Below are 23,129 nucleotides of genomic sequence, written 5' to 3'. Positions count from 1 at the left end.
ATAAATGATATCTTGTTGAAGTTTAAAATTCAAAGTGTTCAGGTTTTAATGGAACACTCAGTATGTATATCTTAACCTATTTATATAATACTTATGATAATTATAACATATATGTGTATGTTTAAAGAAAGCCTTAAGCAACTAAATAATTTGAATACGTAGAATGTACTTAAAAGAATATTGATATGAGTTGATTTCTTCTGCCAAAAATGTTGTTATATATACATAAAATCCAAATATTAAATAGAATTTTGTTAAATGTAGATGAAAAAAAATATCATTAATAAAAAAAGAAGTGACTTTTTGTAATTGCAATCTAAACTATATTATACTTTTTTCCAAAGAATCTATCATTATAATTTTAATCATAAAAAGAGTAGAATTGGGAATCGACATCGATAATATTCCTGCATATATAATTGTTAGATACAAAGGTGGATTTTTGTTTATTTTCTTAATATCAGGGCTGCTCGCAGCTAATTTAATGAGTTGGGACAACAGCTAAGCTGTTCTTCTCCTAAACATTTTTCAAGCTGTGAGGGTGACCATTATTTTTCAGTTTATTTCAATTAGCATACCGGCAGATCATATTATTATTTTCAACAATGCACATTCCCAAATCAATACAAACATTCAAATAACTCCTGGGGAAATTTTCATTAGAGTGTTTATCTTATAAATTCAAGTTTTGGTATCTATAAGCAATCAATGTTGATGAGTAAAGTTCCACAGCAACTTGCGTGTCTGCCTTGCATTGAATGAAAGGGATTTGAGTAGAAATTTAAGATTGTTAAGATATATTATGTATGTAAAATGTACTATTATAGTCGAGAAATCTGCCCACCCTCACAAAGAAAAGAACAGTCAATAGCTTTAATGGTATGTTAACTGTTAAAAGATTTAAAAAAATTATTGGAATGAAGAAAAATACTGTGTATAGCCCCAAAGAATACCATTCCCACTATCAAGCATGGGTGTCGATATTGGGAGTATTTCTTTGCTAAGGAAAAACTGGTGCTACGTGATTTCATTCCCAGTAAATTCATTTCCTTTAACATTCATCCCGGACATTTCATTCCCACATTAAAAAGGGATATTTAGTGACGTTATATGGTTTTTGTTTCTAAATTAGTTAGTATTTTTTGTATGAGGCGGTAGAGGGAGGGCTAGACAGTGGACAGTTGGTACTGGAGATGAATGAGAGACGGATATGAATGATTTATAGTCTTATGGATTAGAAATGACGTCATGATAAATCTAGGAATGGAATCCTGATCAATGGATATTATTCATACATTGAGAAATAGAAGTACATTTATCTTGCTTCAAGTTCAGTCCTAGATCGAATCCTACAACAATCATCATCATTCATAGGAACAGGATGGGACTCTCTCTACAGACCTCCACAAAAACTACCAACTAGTTTAGAAACATACATCGTAGTACGTCAATAAATATTCCCCTTTAAGGTGGGAATGAAATGTCGGGAGTTGAATTTTACAGGGAATAAAATTATTTATGAATAAAAAAGAGGGGGAATTAATTTAATTCTTTAACCGATATTTTTACACTTAGAGATATATGATAAAAACAAAACTTGTTAATTTTTATTTCAGCTGTCGTTTGGTTGCTACAAGTTTTGGTTCCCACTCTGTACCTTGGATATTTTATAGGAGACAACCCCTTTTCCTCTGGTCAGGTACACTGAAAATGGATCGTGCAATGGATCTTTCAGCAAAACAATAATCCGAAAGATACGATCAAAGCAATAAAGGCGTGGCCCAATAAGAAGCATAGAGTGGCCTTCACAAGGGCCAGATCTCAATTTCATAGAAACTTGTTATAATTAGATAAATTTATAAAATCGTCAAAGGATCAAATAATTATTTCCTTCAATTAACATATAACTAAGAAGTATAAGGTAACAGCTGTTTTGAGTGGGGGGGTGGAGGCAGGAAAAATTACTCACGAAAAAAGATTGGAACAAGTCCAAAGCTTCACTCCTATCCTTATAATTACTTCTACGCTCATGAAGAAGAAAGAATTAGTGATGTTCCTCTCTACATGTTATTATAATAATACTAACATTAAATCACTCTAAATCAAATTATTAGTAAAATGGAAAGCTCTCTATGAATCAAATATTGTTCCTTGTTTATTGGACATTCAACTTACTTTTTGCATTTAAATTTTGTTAATACGTTCATATGATTAAATGCTATACATATAATTATTACAAAAGTGTTGGATTGGACAATGAAGTGATTGAATAAGCATTAATGATAATTATCTATTACTAATACAACAACTCTTGCTCAAAACTAACACACCCATTGAAATCTTGTTTTCCTAAAAAGAAAAGGACAAATTGATGAATTAAGAACAATTATTTTTAAAGCATAATTGAGTCAAATGAAACATAATTTGATCCTTATTCTCATGAGGAAATAATAAATAAATATGATGTATAATATATTATATGTAGAGTAATAATAAAAAGGATGACATCATCTCAATTCAAACAATTGAGCTACTGTTGTTCATCTTCCCATTGAACAATCCCTGTTTTCACTTTTTTTAAATACGTACCGCATGTTCAAAAAGTCTTGAAGCTAGAAATAACATTCAAGACAAACTTCAAAGTGGTCGACCAAAGAAACTTAATACAGAAACTGCCGGAGAGTTCTTTGAAGACAATCCAAGAATCAAAAATGACTCAACTGTAGTAAAAATTGCAGGTCGTAAATCTATAACTGGGACGTACACAGGATTTTTTTCTTCAAAAATTAACATTTTTTTGCTCCCTGCATAATTTGTTGAATGATCTTTTTTAGAAAAGGAATTCTTTAAAAAAAAAAAAAAACTAACTCTCTTCTCAGTAATATTTTTGATAGTCTTAGAAAAACATTCTTTCTTTCAATTGGGAAACGGGGCTACATCCCTCCACCCCACTCCCTGAGGACGCCCCTGTCTAAGGCGTTAGAAAATACCTTTTCTAAATCAAGTGGGGAAAAAAACACTTGTCTCCAGCACTGTAAACATATCCTGAACTAGAATGGGCAAAACTTATGCCTAAGATCAAATTGAGCTATGTATCCCAATTTGTTGCAAAATTAGTGTGGATTATGCATTTTTTAACCTTTGATGTTACCTTGATCTCTTCAAATTTAATGACCTCTCACGGTGACCATATATAATAATCTTCGTACCAAGTTTGATCAAAATCAATCTATAACTTGAGCTGAAATCCTTGTAACTAAGGGAAAAATATAACCTCTGATCAACTTCGATGCGGAGTTAATTATCTCAAACATCAAGGAAACAGAGTCCTTTTCTTCAATGATGAAAAAACCTTTACTATTGATCCTTTTATAAACAGGCAAATATATAAAACCCTTCATAAATCCGTGGAAAAGGGGATCCCACGAGAGAACCCCGTTTTCTGACCCTTTAGACCTTCTGGTTACTGATTGATGTTCATGATTTTGTTCTAACTGCTGACTAATAGAACGTTACTTTTGCCTTCCATATTCCACTTAAGGATATTTAATTTGACCTAAACAGCTGACCTTACTTCTAAAACTATCCCGCCAAAAAGTTCAAACGGTGTGTTTACAAAAAAAAAACCTACAAAACCTATTCATTTAAATCATATTCCAAGAGTTTTCGAACACCCGGTACACATTTGTTCGCGAGTCTTCTAATGCAGTATAGCTAGAGGATGACGTCGTATAAACATAAGAGATTCTGAGTGATAGCAAAGATGAGATAATACAAATTTGGACTGTTAAAATATATATTTAAAAAAAAGAATTACATTACATTCAATCTATGATTATTAGGTTACATAGCCTCCCATTCCCTCTCAATCCTTGAGCTCTTGAAAGAGCCTCTATTATATCACATTTATTTTATATTTTAGGCATTTGTTACTAATTGCGTTGTTTCTCAGGATTGTTGGAGTTTGCAAAAGGAAAGGAAAGACGACTCAAGAGTACTCCTGGATTTATTACTACTGTCCTCAGTCCTTTAATTAGGTAAGAAGTGACCCTCTTTGAAAACGACGTTTGTCGCATAATTTTAATCTCTTTCTCGCTCTATGTTAGACTTCATCAAGGTCAACCTTATTGGCTGTACATTGGAAAGCTTCCATAATAGTCCGGAATTTTGAGTAGAAGGACTCAGAAGGTGTTATACTTAATTCCAAACATTAGCCTTCTCACTTCTACGTACCCCCTCCTCCCCTGTTATTGCTAGGAGGCAGTTGCGGAGAAAGACTCTCTTGTACCTAGTAGAAATAGGTATTTTAATATAAGTAAGAAAAATGCTCACAAAATTGAAAGAAAGTTAGCTGTCTAAGGAGGAGTTGTAGTAGTAGTAGTAATAAGTAGTAGAACCTTACACTCCAAGTCGTTACCCACTTCCTTCTCCTCACCTCTCCTCTGGAACCCACCTAACAAAAAAACGCGTGCAAAATACCTCATTCGAAAATCTTGATCGTAAACTTTGCATATAACAGAGTTTCGCCGCTTCTTCTTGTTTTTCCTTTTATTTCTGGCCTTATGCTCACATATCCTGCGATTTATTTAAAATACTTTGTACGTTCACATTTTTGAAGGAGAGTATGTTGTTCTATACTATTTTCATTAGTATGTAGAAAGCCTGATTAAAAAAAGTAATAATAAAAATGAAATGAGCAAGATATTGCTAAATACTAGGTAGTTGTATGTAGTATGCTTTTCTACTTCATTGGAGGTATTTATCCATATTCTACTTCATAGGACTTTACATTTATTGTTTTAATATTTACATTAGTTGCTCTCGTTGAATCATAGAGTGAGTTAGAACATTACACATATATATTTATATAATTCTGTATCTTATAAGTTATAACTTATAGTGGTGATTAAGAGCGACAACAAGGAGGAAGGAATGTCTTTTTGTTTCCAATGCCTTGGTAAGAGGGCCTCTTCCCCCGAGGTCGAAAAACTACCCAGCAATAAAATCGGTGTACTCACTCCCGAAGAGAAAGAAGAAGCAAACGAACTGAAAAAGTCCAAAAGCGAAGAAAATAACAATAATTACAATCAACGGAATGGAGGTCCACCCCTTCCACCCAAGCCATCATCTCTCACATCACCAGCCAGTAATACATCCTCCCCTGCCTTAAAGAAAAGGCCACTCCATGGAAGTTCGGGTCATCTCGGGAGCAACTATGGATCCCGTCCAGCACTTGCAGAATTCCTTGTAAGTTTCCTCGTAGATGCAAGAGGTGGCGCTATGAAGGGTTGTCGAGGCTCGGGTCTACGCATCATCATACCACCTGGTGCAGTTCAAAGTCCCGTAAGAGTGACGTGTCGCTATGTCAGACATGCGAATCGTCTTCTCTTTCCTCCACCACTCATGGAAAGAGAGGCTCTAGCCTCAAGAGTTGTCGAAGTTGGCCCTGCTGGAGCTACTTTTTTAAGTCCTGTGCTATTGGAAGTTCCACATTTCGCCTCATTACGAGAGGATGAAAGGGAATTGGTGGTTCTGAGATCCGATGATGGTGAGACATGGAGAGAGCATACAACTGTTTTCATTGATAATAATGACTGGAGAGGAGGGAAAGATGACGAAGAAGAAATTTATGAGGATATAGCTACATCAACTGGAATGAATCCCGTCTGTGATGAGTTAGACACGAAAAGGATAGTGCGAATATCCATGAAAGTACTTCCCAAATATTTTGCACTTTTATTTCGTGTTCGAGAACAAGTTCGAGGGATTGGATTGGATGGAGGGGAAGTGGGAGTGCGGACAAACTTGGGTTTTATCACGGCCAAGTTTAACAAGGGTGCGGTTCAGAAAAGGATTAAAGTGGCTCTTCAGGGGCAGATCGTACCATCTTCAATTTATGAACCTCTATTTCCGGATGGAGATGTTGTCGTATCTCCACTCATTGCAATCGAGCCTCGACGAAGAAGATTCCATGAAAGTGTTCAACTCTCAGTCCCATTGCCAAGGCCAAAAAATAAAATTTGTGGGAAAAAAGTTCATTTGCTTTGCTCTCTGGCCGGAAATACTGCTAATGCAAATTGGGAAGATTTATCTACAACAGCTTCATTCATTCATAAAGATAATCATGTCTTATTTCAAACCCGTGTATCTGCTCTATTTTGGATTTTTGTATCAGATTATAGTCCTAAAAATCCTGAGGGCATGAAATCGGAAGAGATATTAGAAAAGGCGTCCTGTCTTTATGAACGTGTCTTAAGACCTCCTTATATGGCTAGATTTGTTATATTCTATAGACCGAGATTCCCCCATGCCTGGTGCGATTCTCTATTAGCATTTTGTGTTACAGATGACAAGGCTGATAGAATTTTTGATAAAGATCCTGAGTGGAAAATGGTTGGTCAGAGTGAGGAAGTGGAGATTCCTCATAAAACTGGATTAACAATGTCAATTGAAAGTGCAGAAAACATTCAAATGGCTAAAGATTGTCAAATAGACTCGGGCCTTATTTTTAGTGAGTTTACATTCAAAGCATTTGATGAAAATTCCTTCACTCTACTTCTCAAAAATTCATATCAGCCCTCTGCTTCAAGAACTGGAAAGTTAGTATTTTCCAAGAAACATCAAATCCGTAAGGGACTGGAGTATCCGACTACTTCTAAAACGACTACTCCCTATGCCATTGTTGATATCGATTTAAGTGCCAAGAAATGTGATCCAGCAAAATTAATCTATGCAGTCCCTTGTAAAGTGCCAAACAGTCAAAAAGCAAATAACCCCACCCCGGAATATCCCTCATTTGTCGCACATCGAGTTCTGATGTATAACTTCATATAAAATATTAGTTACCTATGAAAGTGAGAAGAAGGATAGTGTATCATCATTGTTGTGAAGTGACGTTGAGGAATTTCATTTTATTTTTTGTAAAACACGTGACTTGTCATTTTCATTGTACCGTGTTGTGAGCCTCTGACATAATCATCCTCTTCGTCTTAGCCTCACGTCTATAAAAGATATTTTTTTATAAAATTGCATCATACAATCCAACTTATTTGTGGAGAAAATATTAATTTCCGTCCCGAAGGAAAAATAATAAACAGTAAACTGTTCATATCGTCTTCCTGCTGCCTTATAGAAGTTACTAAGAAGAAAGTTAGCTAACTCTAAATTATTTATTATGTATATTTCTAGCTCTATCTATGTAAAAAATAATATCAATTATATTAAAACAATACGCAATATTAAGAAAGAAAATAATAGTCGCACAACCTCATGTTCAAATTGAATTAAAATCTGTTGTTAATTTATATTTCTGCATGTCTTGCTTTATACTGACAATGAAACATTAATATTAATGATACATCAAATATGTGTAGAAATGTGACTGAACCCTAAAATAGTATATGAATGTGGTGCTTTATCATATTGGCTATACAAATAAATGACATACTTATTTAAGTAAACCTATGCACCATTTTTTTAAGGAATAAAAATATATCCGTCTTTATAATAATATTATAAAAGAGAATTGTCAATTTATTTCAATCTAAAAAATCGACCACATGGACATTTTAATAACGCTAACTCTTTCTCATTCAATCCTTAACTTGAAAATAATATAAAAAAAATAGTTAATTGTTTAATAATGAACTTTAATAGAGTTGTTATGATTACTATGATTAACTCAACATATGGATTAACAATAGGCGTGCAAACTCCATATCATCATCATCATCGAAGTACAGTAGAATCACTACCTATATAATGGATTTCAATTTACCAAGATACTTAAAGACGGTTTTACGACACCTTGCCATAAGCCACATTGCCAAATGGGCACTTTGCCGGAAAAAAATAATATACAAGGTGACCCATAAGTCTGAGGACAACTCCAACAGTAAAGAAAGAACAGACATCGGAACTACTTTACACGCTTAAAGTCGTCGACACTCTGTTAGAAAGTTACACTAGTAACATCCCTCTCTAGAATGGACTATATAGATAAGTCCATTACGTTGAGATCTGAGGAAGAAGGGGGGGGGGGAACATGTCCTTGCTACAAAAGTGCTGGAAAGTGGTTTGGCACCACTCTCGTACAGACTTTGCAGTATGTGAAGGTACTCCGCCCTACTAAAAGCAGTCAAATCCTTCCCAGTGATATTCTTGGATCTAGGGAAGTACTTGGGACTGTAACATGTAGATATAGACACGTTGATTGACCTTCACACAACAGCTTTTGGGCCATGAACGAGTGCAGCGCAGTCCTCTGGACTTCGTAGTTTAGGGTGTCTTAGAGAAGAATGTTTGCTGCAGCTCTGCAATCATTGCAACGTGACACGCCATGAACACGGCCTTCATCGTGAAGAGCTGTCAATCTGTTTGCTCGTGTATCGAGGCTGTTACAGGGTCTTAACGGTAAATCCAGACCATACTACATCCTGAACTAAAAGGAAAGCATTTAACTTCGTTATTTAAAATTTAATGTGAGAGGTTGAGTGTTGGCTTTTATTTAGTTACGTAACTTTTAATCCATTTCCCATAAAATAATTAATATGTTTACATCTACATATAATTAGAAATGAGATTATTGTAAGAGCGCACGGAGAGGATGGGAGAGATACATATGGTACTACAGAATTAAGACCCCTGTTTTTTACAATCTACTTAACAATAAATCCAAGACACCAAATTTTAAGGAGAAAAAAGATTCCTTTATCTCCGCTAACGAAGTTGAACTCCATGTTTTTGCCCCTGTTTATTTGTTTTTTTAGTCATCAGGATTATGGTAAAAAATTACAGGGAGCATAATCGACCATAACTTTAGAACAAATTGAGATGACATAGCTCAATTTTATTTAAAGTTGGAGGTTTTGCGGGAACTTTTATAGTTCCCATTCTAGTTATCTTTCACTGCGTTACTTCGCTGACACCAAATTAACCTATACTTTTTGTTCTACGCTGTCGATTGTCTCGTCTCACTTGATACGTCATGACTATTTCATAATATATTATTTTTGATAAATAAACAAAGTAATAAGTCATTCAAAATTCCTTTCAAAAGGAGAGGAATACAATTTCTTGTTGATCCATCTTCGAATTTACAATATATTGGCTATTTTATTATTTCTATAAGGATAGTTTGGCTATCATACATAAATACTAATATATAGCTAAGCTTTTTATAAAATATTACTAAACAATATTATAATACAGTATCAAATGAAATACTATGTTGGATTTTAGTATAGGAAATATATTTATACATGTAATTCATTTTAAAAATTGCTTTAGAGCAGTTGGTATGATTGATCTAATTGGCTTACTACTAGTTGATTTCAGCCCTTTTTCTGTTTATTTTTTTAGGAAAGGTTGTGTAATACTATAAAGGTAACGACGTGCTAGAAGTTTATTATTAATTTTTTGTTGCTTGCACCAAAATTGTTTAGTTTCCCTTTAGATATTTTCTTTCACCTGCAATAGCTACCCTGACTCCAGTTTGTTCATTTATACATTCATCAACTTTAGTAACTGCTGTGGTTTATTAGTAAATTCGTTTTTATGATTGATTATTGCGTCGAGATTGGTTTGACTGATAGGTGTGTCAACTAAAGTAATAGCAACATTAATCGGAATATTTGAACAAGATATAAAAAAGATTATTGATTTATCAACATTAATACTTTTAGGGATTATAGCAAGGATTATAAGATTTATTTTATCTACTGGACACTATTTTTTATTGTTGCCATTTAAGGGACTTTTTTAACCTGACAGAAAAATCCCTTAATTCGAGATTCAACTGTACAATAAAATATATATAAATATTTAATTAGTCTTCCATTTAATTGAAGACAATATTTATGAACATTCAAAATGTGTTTATGTTTATGGTTCATTCCAATAAAAATGTATTTACTCGGGTATACATTGAACATGTATGTATTAGAGGTGGGCTGATATATGGCCCTAAATGTACAGTATCTGTATCTTATTGGTATCGGAGAGTATTCTTGGAGATTTTGATATTTTCTCCGATATTTTATATGATGCAATCGGGCAATCGGTAGAGTGCAAAACCTCCACCTAAAATCAAATTGAGTTACGTATCTCAATATGCTCCAAAGTTATAGTCGATTATGCATTTCTTAGGTTTTGTGTTATGTTGAACTTGACCTCTCAGAATTAAATGGCCAATTACTGTGACCATATATAATATTCGTACCAAGGTCGATAAAAATCGATCTGTAAGATTTGAGGTAATCTTGGTGACTAACAAACAAACCCTTCGCTTAAAAGAAATTGAGTTACACATCTCAATTTGTAACAACGTTATGGCCAATTATGTATTTTCCGTCCGGTCGTCCCGAGGATTATATATTTTTTTTTTTTTTGGGGGGGAAATTACCCTATTTTGTATAGGGTATTTTTCACCCTAACGGACAAATTCAATAAATTGAGGAGACTACAGCCCCTCCAGCCCCCTCCGTTACGGACATCCCTGTAAAGTTATGGGTTATTTTTACTTTGACCTTTTAATATTAAAGAGCCTCTTACTGTGACCGTACATAATATTTTTATCAAGTTTGATCAAAATCGATCAGTAACTTTTCCTGTAATCCTAGGCACTAAAAGACAAAATAACTAACAAACAAACAAATAGGGCTAAAAACTGCATGTTTTTTTTTTTGTTTATTTTTTTTTTTGTTCAGGAGGGAAAAAAGAAAAAAAATGTTGTTGGATTTTTGCAACTAGAAAATGTTAAATTTAAGCATTCTCTGGCATTCTAGGCATATTATGTTTGTTTCCATACGTAAAACATAAATAAAGTTGTATGATCTATAATGCGTGCAAGACTTTTCTTAGGTGCAACCAATTTTATCCGACTCCAGCTACGAAAATTATTACAATTTATGTAAATAAAACTTATTTTGAATGTTTGGAAAAAAATATTCTAAAGGGCTATGAATTATTGGTACTATGTATTAAATACTATTAATCTGTAAAACTGGCAAGATGAAACTAATTTATAAGTTTACTTCACAAATTTCAAATGTGCTGAATATATGTGTTCTTTAGTCTATACAATAACAATTCCTAAGCACCTCTAAATTCTAAATTATTATTTTGCGTAGAGCGTAGCCACTGGCCATGCTAGTCAGTGTAAAGTATAAAGTTGCAATGATAAGTAGTGTGTATTGTCATTTCTCGGTTACGAGTGCATAAATTATGTTCAGAAACTTATGAATGAACAAACAATAGATTTCAGTAGAGATGGGATTTGCGTAAGAGTGCGATGAGATGGGAGGTGCCAGACATATGGTATTAAGACTCATGTTAATATCAGGTGCTTGTTTTATTATTTTGGGGAAAAATGAATTAATGCTTGTAAGAGTAGAACCGTTCACAGTTGAAATAGCTGAAGTACAAGGCAAATATTATAGTTATATTTAAATTGATATATAATAGGCTGGGAGGAAAAGTAATTTCGTATTTTTCTCTTTATGTCAAGGCTTTATAAAAAGTGTTACAATCATCCGAATTAAGACAAGTATGCTCCGTTCTGTTTGATAGCTTGTTGCCTAAGAGAATCCCACTTAATAATTCCCTTTTCAAAGAAGCTCTTGTAACTTTTGGCAAAAAAAACTCGTACAAGCAATTTTCACAGGCCTCTATTACAGAAGAATTATTCGCCCCACCTGCTTTATTATTTAAATATTTAAAAAGAATGTAAATTCCAAGATATTGCTTTCAGACATTTTAATTTTAAATTGGGATTATATTGTGGTATTACTTCTTGTAATCTTAGATTACGAGCTTTGTTAACACGTTTCAATGGTAAAATATTGCCACGTTCTAAATCACTTTCTTTTTCATGCCAAACCTTCTTCTATTTTTAAATAATCTATCAATTTCCAAAGATGGGGATTTTTATTGGTAATAGAGCTTTAAATGCCATTCTGAAATCCTTCTCCTCGGTTATTAGTTCTTATTTTGTTATTAATTGTTCTCTAGCAAATATTCCACAGTTCGATTGGGAAATTCGGCATCACTCTCCTTCTTCCTTCTCCCTGGCTTCGCATACCCCCGATGTAATGCGTCTCAATGTAAAAACCAACTCTTGGTCTAGATCATGATCATAGGCAAGCTTTACAAATCCATCAATAATATCTGCAATCTGCAAAAAAAAAGCTAACATTGTGAAACATTTCATTTTTAAATTAAAATCGGCTTCGTTGGAGTATCATAATTTTAAACCTAAGCTTAGAATGTATCTGTAGATATTTTTAGACATATGGAATAAACATCCCGTAGTGTTTGTTACAGAAACCAAATTTCCAAAGGCATTCAGAATTGGCTTTTCAAAATCTATCATTAATGTTAGAGGGCACAATGATGTTTTTAGATACTTCAAAGTAGTGAACAGTCTATTCTATGTAACTCCATACTTATTTGGGAGTAAGATAAATAATATTGCCACCGATTTATATCCAAAAAATCAATATTTTTTTAGGATCGTGTTCGCCACTATCTTATTATAAAAATTTTGTTCTCCGTTTTTCAAGAATCGGTAGTCACGGGGAATTGAATGTCCACATCTACCAGCAGGGATTGGAGGAGCTTGATTTATTTGCTGTCTCCACCCTCGAACATAACGAGTCTTATTCGATGATTTGGACATTAATGTTTTTGTTAAGTTAGATGACATTTGTCCAATTAACATGGATCAGGATAATTGTGAAGTCAGAGCTTGTGATTTCAATTTAGCTTTTTCTACGTACATTTTAGGTTTGGATGGTTTGCTCGAATAGCAGTGTTCTCCTACAGTTTTGGAAACATATATATTCTCACTGTATATATCCAATGGCGTTACAGTGTGGAGCCTGGCATTACATTTTTCATATTCACATATCAAGTATGTTTTTTTGCCAGATTTTCGGTTAACTCTGTAGATAATTACACACTAATTTCATTCTACCTCTTTGACTTTTTATTAAATAAACCATTTATACAGTTTAGATATAGATTGTAAGTACTAAATTCTAAATGAATAAAGAGTTCCAGAAGTGTTTAAATATATATTTACATTTATTAAAACAAATAAATTAATTGATGGAATTAAACATTGACAATTGAATGGACATTAATATTAGTTATACACATTAATAAAGTGGGAGCCGGATTCTCATTCTGAATTTGAATGAATATTAAATTGTATTAAACATATTATTTGATAAATATTATTGAAGTTTACTACTACAAATGAAGTTACATATTCAAATGTAATTGTATCAAATCATGAAAATACACTCAAAAATTCATTGAAGGAGTATATAAGTCACTTGTTAAGATCTCATAACTTGTCTTGAGATTTATTGGAGGTATGAATTCCCTGTTATAGATACATAACTCTGCTTATTCCAGTCCCTTGAGTGACTACGTAGTGCAACCTGTTTCCTACTCTTCAAATAAGAAAGAAGATTAATGAAGAGAAGAAGAACATCGTTCTTCTTCTCTCCATTTCAATTCAATGTTGCTCCAAATCTACTGAGCAGTACATTTTTCCTCCATAACATTTCTCACTTCCTCGTACTCTCCTACGATCCGACTTTTGAGTGCCTCCTCGAATCCTCACAGTGAATTGCCTTACCACATCTAACCACCTCTTCTAATGATAGATCCTGGCTCATAACGAAGAGGAAATTACTGTTCTTGCCTAATCTGATCTTATGCTTGTTCGTCCTACTATGAGTCTTTTACAATATGAAAAATCCATCATGTCTAAAGTTTAATGATAATTGATAAATAAGTGAATAGCACTGTTTCCATTCGAATTACATTATTGTCGTGTTTTTTTTATTTTTCTTTAATCCTATATTTATTAATATTAACTATTTTGTCTCTGGTTAGAATACATTAATAATTACATAAGTGAGATCATTATTTATATTAAATAAAACAAGGGGAGTCTTCCGCCGGTTGAGCTTTATCCTATACGAATTTTCACAATGCGAGTAATCCTAGTACATCCTTTCCCTATACAAATTTTCTGTAAGTGAGCTTTCCTAGATCCGTCGTTAACAGTGTTTCGATTCGATAAATTCATAGCCAAGGTTCTATCAAATTATTGGGAGCCATTGGTAGAATTAATAACTTTTGGAGAATAACATCTACAATACTTGAGGAGATGTTTTACACATTATGAAGTTGAATTATCGTAAACAATAAGTTATCGAAGAGAACAGGGCATACTTGCCTTAATTCGGAAGATTGTAACACTTCCTATAAACTATTGAAATAAAGCGAAAAATAAGAAATTATATGCGAAAAATAGAGTATTTTCACTGAACTCATAAATTGCATCATAATTGAAGGGGAACCAATTTTAGGAAGTCAAAGTGGAAATTTTTAATACATAAAATGGGCACATTTCCTATAAATATTCATGTACTTTCATCAAATAACTTTATGAATAAAAAAAAGAATCAACACTTGCATTGAATGCTATTTGATACCAATGATAGACAGTTATATTTGAAATATATCTAAGTACTATGCATTGAAAATCCTTAAAAATGACACATAAGAAAAATATCTTATTCTTTCTAATAAATGATCGTTATAATATCTTATTTTTCGTATTGCAGATAAAAATTTAACTATGTAATAATATATTTTAGGGTCAGATATATAATAAAGCAAGGCAAAAGAGCGATAACAAATTCATTGATAGTAAGGTTTAAGTCATTTTATTTGTTGGTTCCATTTTGACATCCAATAGTTAACTATTTTCCTCAATTTTAATGGAAAAAAAGTTTGAAGTGTTGTAAAACTTGATTGCTTTGTTCCTCAAAATGGAAACATCAACAATGCTGACGTCAATTGAAAACGCTCTATCAATAAGTTCTACTAATATCTGGAGTAAGTAATACACCTAACCTCATGTAGGGGACAATGTATTTTCTATGCTTAAAAATCAAATGGCAAAACCTAATGGACTTTGTACAATATTACTCCATTTTTATTTCGTCAGCATCAGATAATCTATATGAAGTCACGTACTACAATTAATATCTATTCCACAAAGACAACATTTTGAACTGAAATAAAAAAGTTTTTGGATTAAAAAAAACTTGCGTCGAGTTTAGTGTTTCAATCAATCTGGGAGTTATACAAATATTACCTTTAATATTTTTGTACAAGTGAATTACCAAAAGTAAAGTTTAGATCGAACATTTTATCTGTTAAAGTTAGGAGGCATCTTTTTGGCAAAGGATGTACAATATATATAATTTAAATCTTTAAAAGAGAATTAAGAACGAGAGAAAGGATCGAAGGGTTGAATGAGGATTAATTGATTAATAACATTAGACAGTATTGCGTCCCTCGCCTTTTCATTTCATCACGGATTATTATTAATTAATTTTGCTTCATATAATAATTGCATAATTAGTAGTGTAGTTGTAAAAATATTTTTTATCTGTGATAAATGTGAAAATTCACACTGAGATGTAGCTGGTTTACTCGTTTCACATTTGCTTATCTTGCTCAGATTAATATAAATTATTAACATTGGTTCTTACATTATTATTTTTCTATTTCCTTCTAAAACACTTATAATTTCTTTATGTAATAATCATTGAAATGTTTGAATAGAAAATTAAATTTTAAGAAGTAAATCCTGGAAAGTAATTTTATTAGAGGTTGTCCCCCATAATTTCGTTAATTAGTAATTAACTTGCTATTATTTTATATATAAACACGCCAAACAATTTTTGAAAACACGTAATAAAATCTTTTTAAATTATAGTTTGTCTAATAATACTTAATAAAATAATTTTATGTATTAATTCATAGGCAAAATGCATACATTTTCCGGGATATATATGCAATAAATAATTGGAGGGTTATTATTTAGTTTTTTAGTTGTATTTTTGGTTTATCATATATTCAAACAATATACAAAATACGTTGATGTGTACAATTCATAATTTAAAATAACATATTAAAAATAACTATAATGATGAATATCTTAGAATCAGCCCTTCAAGAACACTTGGTAAATAATGCTATAACTTATAAGGCAAAATTAATTCATAATATTCAGTGACAAAATGAAAAGGGCACGCACATAATACTGTCTACTATAATATTAATATAATAATCAAGTAATCATTATTCAACCTTCGATCCCCTCTTTCTTTGTTAATTATTTACTAAAGATTTACTATGCATATATTGTGCATCCTTCGCCAAAAATATAAAATATTCAATTTAAACTTTACTTTTGGTATTTTTTTTTTTTTTTTTGTAATTGACTTGTAGAAAAATGTTAAAGGTAATATTTGTATCACTCCCAGATTGAAACACTTACTCGACGTCAGTTTTTTTAATCAAAAACATTATTATGTCCCTTCAGAAATATTGTCTTCGTGGAAGATATATTAATTGTACACGTTACTTGACAAAGATTTTCTGATGCTGCTGAAATAAAAGGGTATAATATTACACAAAGACAATTAGGTTTTGCAATTTGATTTTTAACCGTAAGAAATACACTTTTCCCTACATAAGGTTAAGTGATTTTCCCTTGGTCCACTCCGGATATTAGAAGAACTCATTAGATCTATTAATAATAAAGAACGATTGGTTGAAAAAAAAGAGTCCACGTGAAGTTTACTTCATTCATACATGAGGAAAAATAAGGAAAAACAAACTAGGTTGGATTCGTGATTATTCCACGTGTTTAGAATTCCATGCATATCTTTAATAGTTACTAGTGATGTGTCGATCATTATTTAGGACTAAAAACTGCAGTGCCTTCGAGTTCAGTCATACTCTTATACATATCACTATCAGTCCTATAAACTTATGACGTCATGAACTTTATTTCTTCTTTTTTAATTAATCAGAACCGGGCGCGCCCGAAGCTGGTTTAGATGTGGGGGCTAAGACCTAAGGAGGTTCATGATATGTTTTGGCATAGGCTCAAATCCAAACACACTCACCTCAGACCAAGCTCAAGTTACCTGAGACATGCATTCAGATACAAGGGGACATACACACATGCGCGTGCAAAGTTTATATTAAATAAATACCTGAAATCGTGTAACAGTTATTAATATTTATTACATTGCATATATTTTACCCAATAAAACTGTTCTTGGGAGTTGTATAATATATCACTATCCCTACTGAAACAAAATACCAACAATATGGTTATTTACTAACAAGCAAAGAATTAAAATATAACCAGCATTGAATTATAATATTAATTTATTTTGTTTCATGTATTTATGGTTAAATCAGCACCTTTAATCATTTATATTTTATATTACTTAATATTTTGGTTGAATGAAATAAAATAAATTGAATTGTCATAGTACATAATGTTGTGCCCAAAGCACAACATTGTGGCTGTACTGATAGGCTATAAAATCTATAAAAAAAAACTATTTCAATATTGATGATATATATTATAGCCTTAGTCCTCTGCAAACTATACATCCGTCGTATACAAACTGAGATAATTTGCGACGCAAAGCACGCAGCAAGATATTAAATTTGATTTATTATTTATAAATTAGATTTAAAAAGACAAAGCTTAGAATTTGTTTTTGTTTCGGGGGAGCAAAAAATCATTTTGCACCCCCATTTTCCCGCTACTATGAGAAGAACTGGTCCCTCGGACTGGACTGCACCGAATAAATAAGTACTGGTGCATGACTAGTACTAAAGCGCAAAGATGTATGCGATAAGTTATTTTTCTGAAAGTTTTCATTACAAAAATAATATCCTTAAACCCATTGTAGAGACAACCTCAACCTATTCAATAAATATTAAACTCATTCATATGAAGCTCAGCCTCTTTCTCTACATTTTCGCTATTATAGAGCAATAATAAATACATTTTTTGAATAATTTTATGAGTGATATGATGATTTTCGATTATAATCTTCTTACGTATGAATAATAATTATATTTATATGATTATTAGCTTTATGCAATAAAAGCAAGAATTATTAAGGTAAAGTTATAGTTTATAACCGACTTTTATGTTCATTTTGCTAGAATAGAATAGCTGATGCTATTCTAAACGTGGGTAGTTTGCTCAACACATACTTAAACAATGCTTTTCTCGAGTAATATTTTCTACTTGATAGAAGGTTCATAGGAATATTATACAGATACAATATAATATTAATATATACTAATGTGTTGTATACTATTAAAAGGCTTCCAAAGTCCGGAGTTACCACCATGCTTGCTTTTCAAACTACTTTAAGGAAGTAACATCCAACAACCAATAGTATGTGTATGTAATCAAGAGTTTCTTTTATACAGAAAGAGATGTTGATGCTCCACGTGGTGGACTCCCTCATTGAAACTTTCTAATCAGAAAAACAATGTGCGTTTGTCAACAAGTACATAGTTATAGTCTATAGACGCTACCTACTTATAATAATCGATACATTCGATTGTAAAATTCATTCTATTTTTACATCACAACGACATCATGTCTCAGTCTGAATATTATGTCCGTTACAATAGTTGAAGAACACTTTTTGTAACTATTAGAAGATGGAAAACAGACATATATATATATATTATTTTTTTTTACCTGGCTTCATTTTATAATCTTATTATTTAAGTGAACAAAAAATTGGATATGTTTGTATCAATCATCCCATGCAGTATCAAATGGTGATGAGGAATCCAGATACAAAATGCATGCATACATAAAATTCAATTCCACTTTTATAATATACAATTTCGTGTCCGATCACTTATTATATTTGTTTTTACTTAAGGGCCAACCGTCCTCTTTTTACGTTCTTTTTGAGACGTAAAGATACTTTTATGATAATAATTCATGAAATCCCTAGTTTTTTAGTTAATAGTATGATATTATAATTTAATTTCAAAATATGAACCACTGTCCCCCATTAAAAAAAACCCACATATTGGGTCGCATGTTCTCTTTTTTGGAAATCATAAAATTCATCAATTTTATTCCACAGTATTCAAAATACGGTAACGATGCGTTTTGTTAATAATTATTATATTTATTCGTTGATCAAGTTCTTACTTATAAAGTTCGCCCATTTTGAATACTTTCTAAAAGGCAAGGACCTTTCCATTCTCAAAGAATCATAAAAGACACATAAATATTCGTCAGCCACGTTTCCTCCATTATCAAATTTTAAAAACGAGTTCTTAACATAATTTACTCAAGACTATTTACTAAAAAAAAATTGTACTCAAGACACTCTAATTTTGACTCATGGTATACAACTTATGGTAGAACTCCTAAGAAAAATGATGTAGTTCAATTTATATTCTCAACAACTTTCCCTTAACAAATAATTATGAAGAACGTCAGATGTCGCTTTTAAGAAATGAGGCTCATTATAATTTTTTCAGCTATTCCCTGAATTAAAGTACTTCTCGTATTTAATTACTATAATACAGAATATGATATACTGAATCGAAAATTTAAAATATATAACATCATGATGACGTTTAATATTAAAGTGAGAATAAAAATAAGGAATTTAAATATAGGTTGAGTGATTAATTTAGGTTTAAAGTTCCCGCTCTAAGGTAGCTGTCGACGGTTCTTTCCGTTATGTACTCCTCCCCCCTTTTAAAAAAACTCTCTTTTGAGGTGCAAATTTATATCCAGGAGTCTGGATGGAGTAGTCAGGAATAGAGAAAATTATGTTTATTCCCAATAAGGTCTAATAAGTCACTGAAAAGGCATGTAAGTAAGCCTTTGGACCAAGCGGAAATAGTTCTGACGTCATTCCTTTTCCTGTCCCACCCCGGCAGACCCGGTGAATGTTTCCTAAATAGACCAAATACACTTATCTTCCTCTTTCTATCGTCGCACCTTGAGGTGAGTGTTACGTTTTTTGTGCAGCTTTGTTTAATATTTTGCTAATATATACCTCTACTCTTATATCCTTTGATATCGTCATGATCCTGGTTCCATCCCGTGCTGCTGGATGGTTGAATCGATCTTCTCGTAAGGAGGAGATCGATGACACTTATCTGATTGATATGTCGTTGTTGCATCACGTGGAATGGTTCAAAGGAAACGTTAAAAGAGGACTTGACTAATAAGATTTTACATTGTGTTTCAGTGTTGTGCGGAATATTCGACCGATCACATTGACCACTAGCGCGCTTCTAATCTAATTCATAATGGGAAAGGAAAAGGTCCATATCAACATTGTCGTCATCGGCCACGTCGACTCTGGTAAGTCAACCACCACCGGTCATTTGATCTACCAATGTGGAGGTATCGACAAGAGAACGATTGAGAAGTTCGAGAAGGAAGCCCAGGAAGTAAGTATATAAAGTGATGAAGGGTTACGGCAGTTGTGACACTGTGTTGATTTTGCTTGCTCGTAGATGGGAAAGGGATCCTTCAAGTACGCCTGGGTTTTGGACAAACTGAAGGCCGAGCGTGAGCGTGGTATCACCATCGATATTGCCTTGTGGAAGTTCGAGACCCCCAAATTCTATGTGACCATCATCGACGCTCCCGGACACAGAGATTTCATCAAGAACATGATCACTGGCACTTCGCAAGCTGATTGTGGTGTTTTGATCATCGCCTCCGGTACCGGAGAGTTCGAGGCTGGTATTTCCAAGAACGGACAAACTCGTGAACACGCCTTGTTGGCCTACACTTTGGGTGTGAAGCAATTGATTGTTGGCGTGAACAAGATGGACTCAACGGAGCCTCCCTATTCACAAGCTCGCTTCGAAGAAATCAAGAAGGAAGTCTCTGGATACATCAAGAAGGTTGGCTACAACCCCGCCACTGTTCCCTTCGTGCCCATCTCCGGATGGCACGGAGACAACATGTTGCAAACTTCTCCCAACATGTCCTGGTACAAGGGATGGGAAATCACCCGTAAGGAAGGAAAAGCATCTGGAACCACCCTTTTGGACGCCCTCGACTCCATCGTTCCCCCAGCTCGTCCCACAGACAAGCCTCTTCGTCTCCCCCTTCAAGATGTCTACAAAATTGGAGGTATTGGAACAGTGCCCGTCGGTCGTGTTGAGACCGGTATCTTGAAACCTGGAATGGTCGTGACCTTTGCCCCCAACAACTTGACTACTGAGGTCAAGTCCGTTGAGATGCATCACGAATCTCTCCCAGAAGCTACCCCTGGAGACAACGTTGGATTCAACATCAAGAACGTGTCTGTCAAGGACATCAAGAGAGGATATGTTGCCTCAGACTCTAAGAACAAGCCCGCTGTTGGCTGCAAGGACTTCACCGCTCAAGTCATTGTCTTGAACCACCCTGGTGAGATCTGCAACGGATACACTCCAGTATTGGATTGCCACACCGCTCACATCGCCTGCAAGTTTAACCAAATCAAGGAAAAGGTCGACAGACGTACTGGTAAGCATTCAGGCTCTAACACTAAATGCGTCATGTAATGCATTATCTTTTTTTAGGTAAATCCACTGAAAGTAACCCCAAGTCCATCAAGTCTGGTGATGCCGGCATTGTGGAGTTGGTACCTAGCAAACCCATGTGCGTTGAAGCTTTCTCAGACTTCCCTCCCCTCGGACGTTTCGCTGTTCGTGATATGAGGCAAACTGTTGCCGTTGGTGTCATCAAATCCATGTGCCCCAAGGAAGTCAGTGGAACCACCACCAAGGCCGCACAAAAGGCCCAAAAGAAGAAATAACTAGGCAATGAATCCCTTAATAGAAAGCGCTGCATGGAAAAACACCAACACGACCATAATGGTCACCTTCTAGCTTTGTTAAAATCTGTCACTAAGTTTATTTATTTCCATAGAAAAGAATTTAGAAGGAAAAACCTAACAGTATAAATATAATGTATGTCATCACTCTTTAGAACATTGTACTCATGCTTCGTTAATTTTCTTTCCTATTTCATTTATTGGATGTATCATTCCATGCCTATCGTGGTCGATGTATAATTTGTTGAAATATATATATCCGGCGAATTATATTCAATTTTCTCTCTCTGCCTTGGGTTCACCTACATAGCTAAGGTTATTAAAGTTTTCCTTGTAGTCACTAAAGGTTATTCGATCCTTATGCTGATGAGCGCGGTGACATTCAACGGCCGTTATAATAGCTGATATTCCAAAAGCTGTCACTAAGTACATGTGGGGTGTGTTATCCCCTGTGACAGATCTTAATAGCCTATATTCATTCTTGAAGGTGACATTGTATAATCGAGTCATCTTGCCCGTTACATAGAGTACAATAAGCAGAATGATCAAATTGATGTTGATCATGTTCTCTATAATGGGTAGTACCTTCGAGTCTTTTCGAAAAAATGTACCCACAGTTAACGACGATTTGATTAAATAGATTATTAAGGATATATAGCCACATTGCTCATGGACACGCAAGTCATTAGGGTTGCTTTCGAAGAAATCGAACGGAATTAAAAACATGACTGCGTTACCAATGGTAAAAGTAATGAAAGACAATACTTTAATCCCCAGAACCACTTGACGACCCGCTGTCATATGAGTGAAAAAACACTCCAATGTTAGAATACAAGCAGGAAAATAAAAGATAACGAAGAATGAGCATATTGTATGCACGTTTAACAACTTCCGAGGTTCGTTAAAACTCCATGATAAAGCACCTCCATGTACTACAACCGACTCGATGCAGAATCCTAATAGTATGTGCGTTATTAACTGAAGAAAAATGTTTATAATGACGAAAAATGGGAATTGTATTTTTGCATACTCCATGATTTTTTTTTCGTTTTTCTCACTGTAAATGTAATTTTTTTACAATTCATTTAATTAAGAATGAAAGCCGAATAATTCTAAATCAATTAACGAAAAAAATACGATATTCTAAATAGAAAAATAAATTTTTTGAGTTGCTATTAAAGATATAACTAGTAATGTTATCCAGGGCCATTATCACTAGGGGAGGGGTATGGGGCCAGTAATATTTTTTTAGTATTAATTGGCCCTATCAATAGTGAGTCACCATAGGAACTCAAATAAGTCCCCCTAATATGCAGTAACAAAACCGTAATTACGGCATTGAAGTTTAAGAAGGATTCATGACAAAACCCATTTTACAAAGGGATGGAGCAAAACAGTTTT

The 23,129-nt window shown here is 33.5% G+C and overlaps 2 protein-coding genes across 7 annotated transcripts; both read left to right on the top strand.

Moving 5' to 3' along the window:
- Window positions 1-3,693: 3,693 nt before the first annotated feature.
- Window positions 3,694-7,520, top strand: LOC121132308 (ankyrin-3). 6 transcript variants are annotated; one of them, XM_071886633.1, is made up of 4 exons: window positions 3,694-3,842; window positions 3,923-4,037; window positions 4,107-4,836; window positions 4,888-7,520. In XM_071886633.1, the coding sequence occupies exon 4, from the start codon at window positions 4,933-4,935 to the stop codon at window positions 6,832-6,834; it is 1,902 nt and encodes a 633-aa protein (XP_071742734.1). In that variant the 5' UTR covers window positions 3,694-3,842; window positions 3,923-4,037; window positions 4,107-4,836; window positions 4,888-4,932; the 3' UTR covers window positions 6,835-7,520. The 6 variants fall into 6 exon arrangements, with proteins under 6 accessions (XP_071742734.1, XP_040583620.1, XP_040583618.1 ...); XM_040727684.2 differs by having other exon boundaries at window positions 3,708-3,842; window positions 4,107-4,315; window positions 4,901-7,520; XM_071886632.1 differs by having other exon boundaries at window positions 3,708-3,842; window positions 4,901-7,520.
- Window positions 7,521-18,562: 11,042 nt separating this feature from the next.
- On the top strand, window positions 18,563-21,998 carry LOC121132307 (elongation factor 1-alpha). Its single transcript, XM_040727681.2, has 4 exons — window positions 18,563-19,894; window positions 20,142-20,346; window positions 20,413-21,418; window positions 21,475-21,998. The coding sequence occupies exons 2-4, from the start codon at window positions 20,203-20,205 to the stop codon at window positions 21,708-21,710; spliced, it is 1,386 nt and encodes a 461-aa protein (XP_040583615.1). The 5' UTR covers window positions 18,563-19,894; window positions 20,142-20,202; the 3' UTR covers window positions 21,711-21,998.
- Window positions 21,999-23,129: the final 1,131 nt, after the last annotated feature.

Source organism: Lepeophtheirus salmonis, chromosome 2 (assembly GCF_016086655.4).
Source record: "Lepeophtheirus salmonis chromosome 2, UVic_Lsal_1.4, whole genome shotgun sequence".
NCBI classification, from domain to species: domain Eukaryota; kingdom Metazoa; phylum Arthropoda; class Copepoda; order Siphonostomatoida; family Caligidae; genus Lepeophtheirus; species Lepeophtheirus salmonis.
This window is presented reverse-complemented; position numbering and strand designations above follow the sequence as displayed.

Bases quoted from the DNA above. Each gene is read 5' to 3' on its own strand.
- LOC121132307 (XM_040727681.2), top strand. From the start codon at position 20,203: ATGGGAAAGGAAAAGGTCCATATCAACATTGTCGTCATCGGCCACGTC. The intron at 20,347-20,412 runs GTAAGTATATAA...GCTTGCTCGTAG, and splicing joins TCGAGAAGGAAGCCCAGGAA to ATGGGAAAGGGATCCTTCAA. The intron at 21,419-21,474 runs GTAAGCATTCAG...ATCTTTTTTTAG, and splicing joins AAAGGTCGACAGACGTACTG to GTAAATCCACTGAAAGTAAC.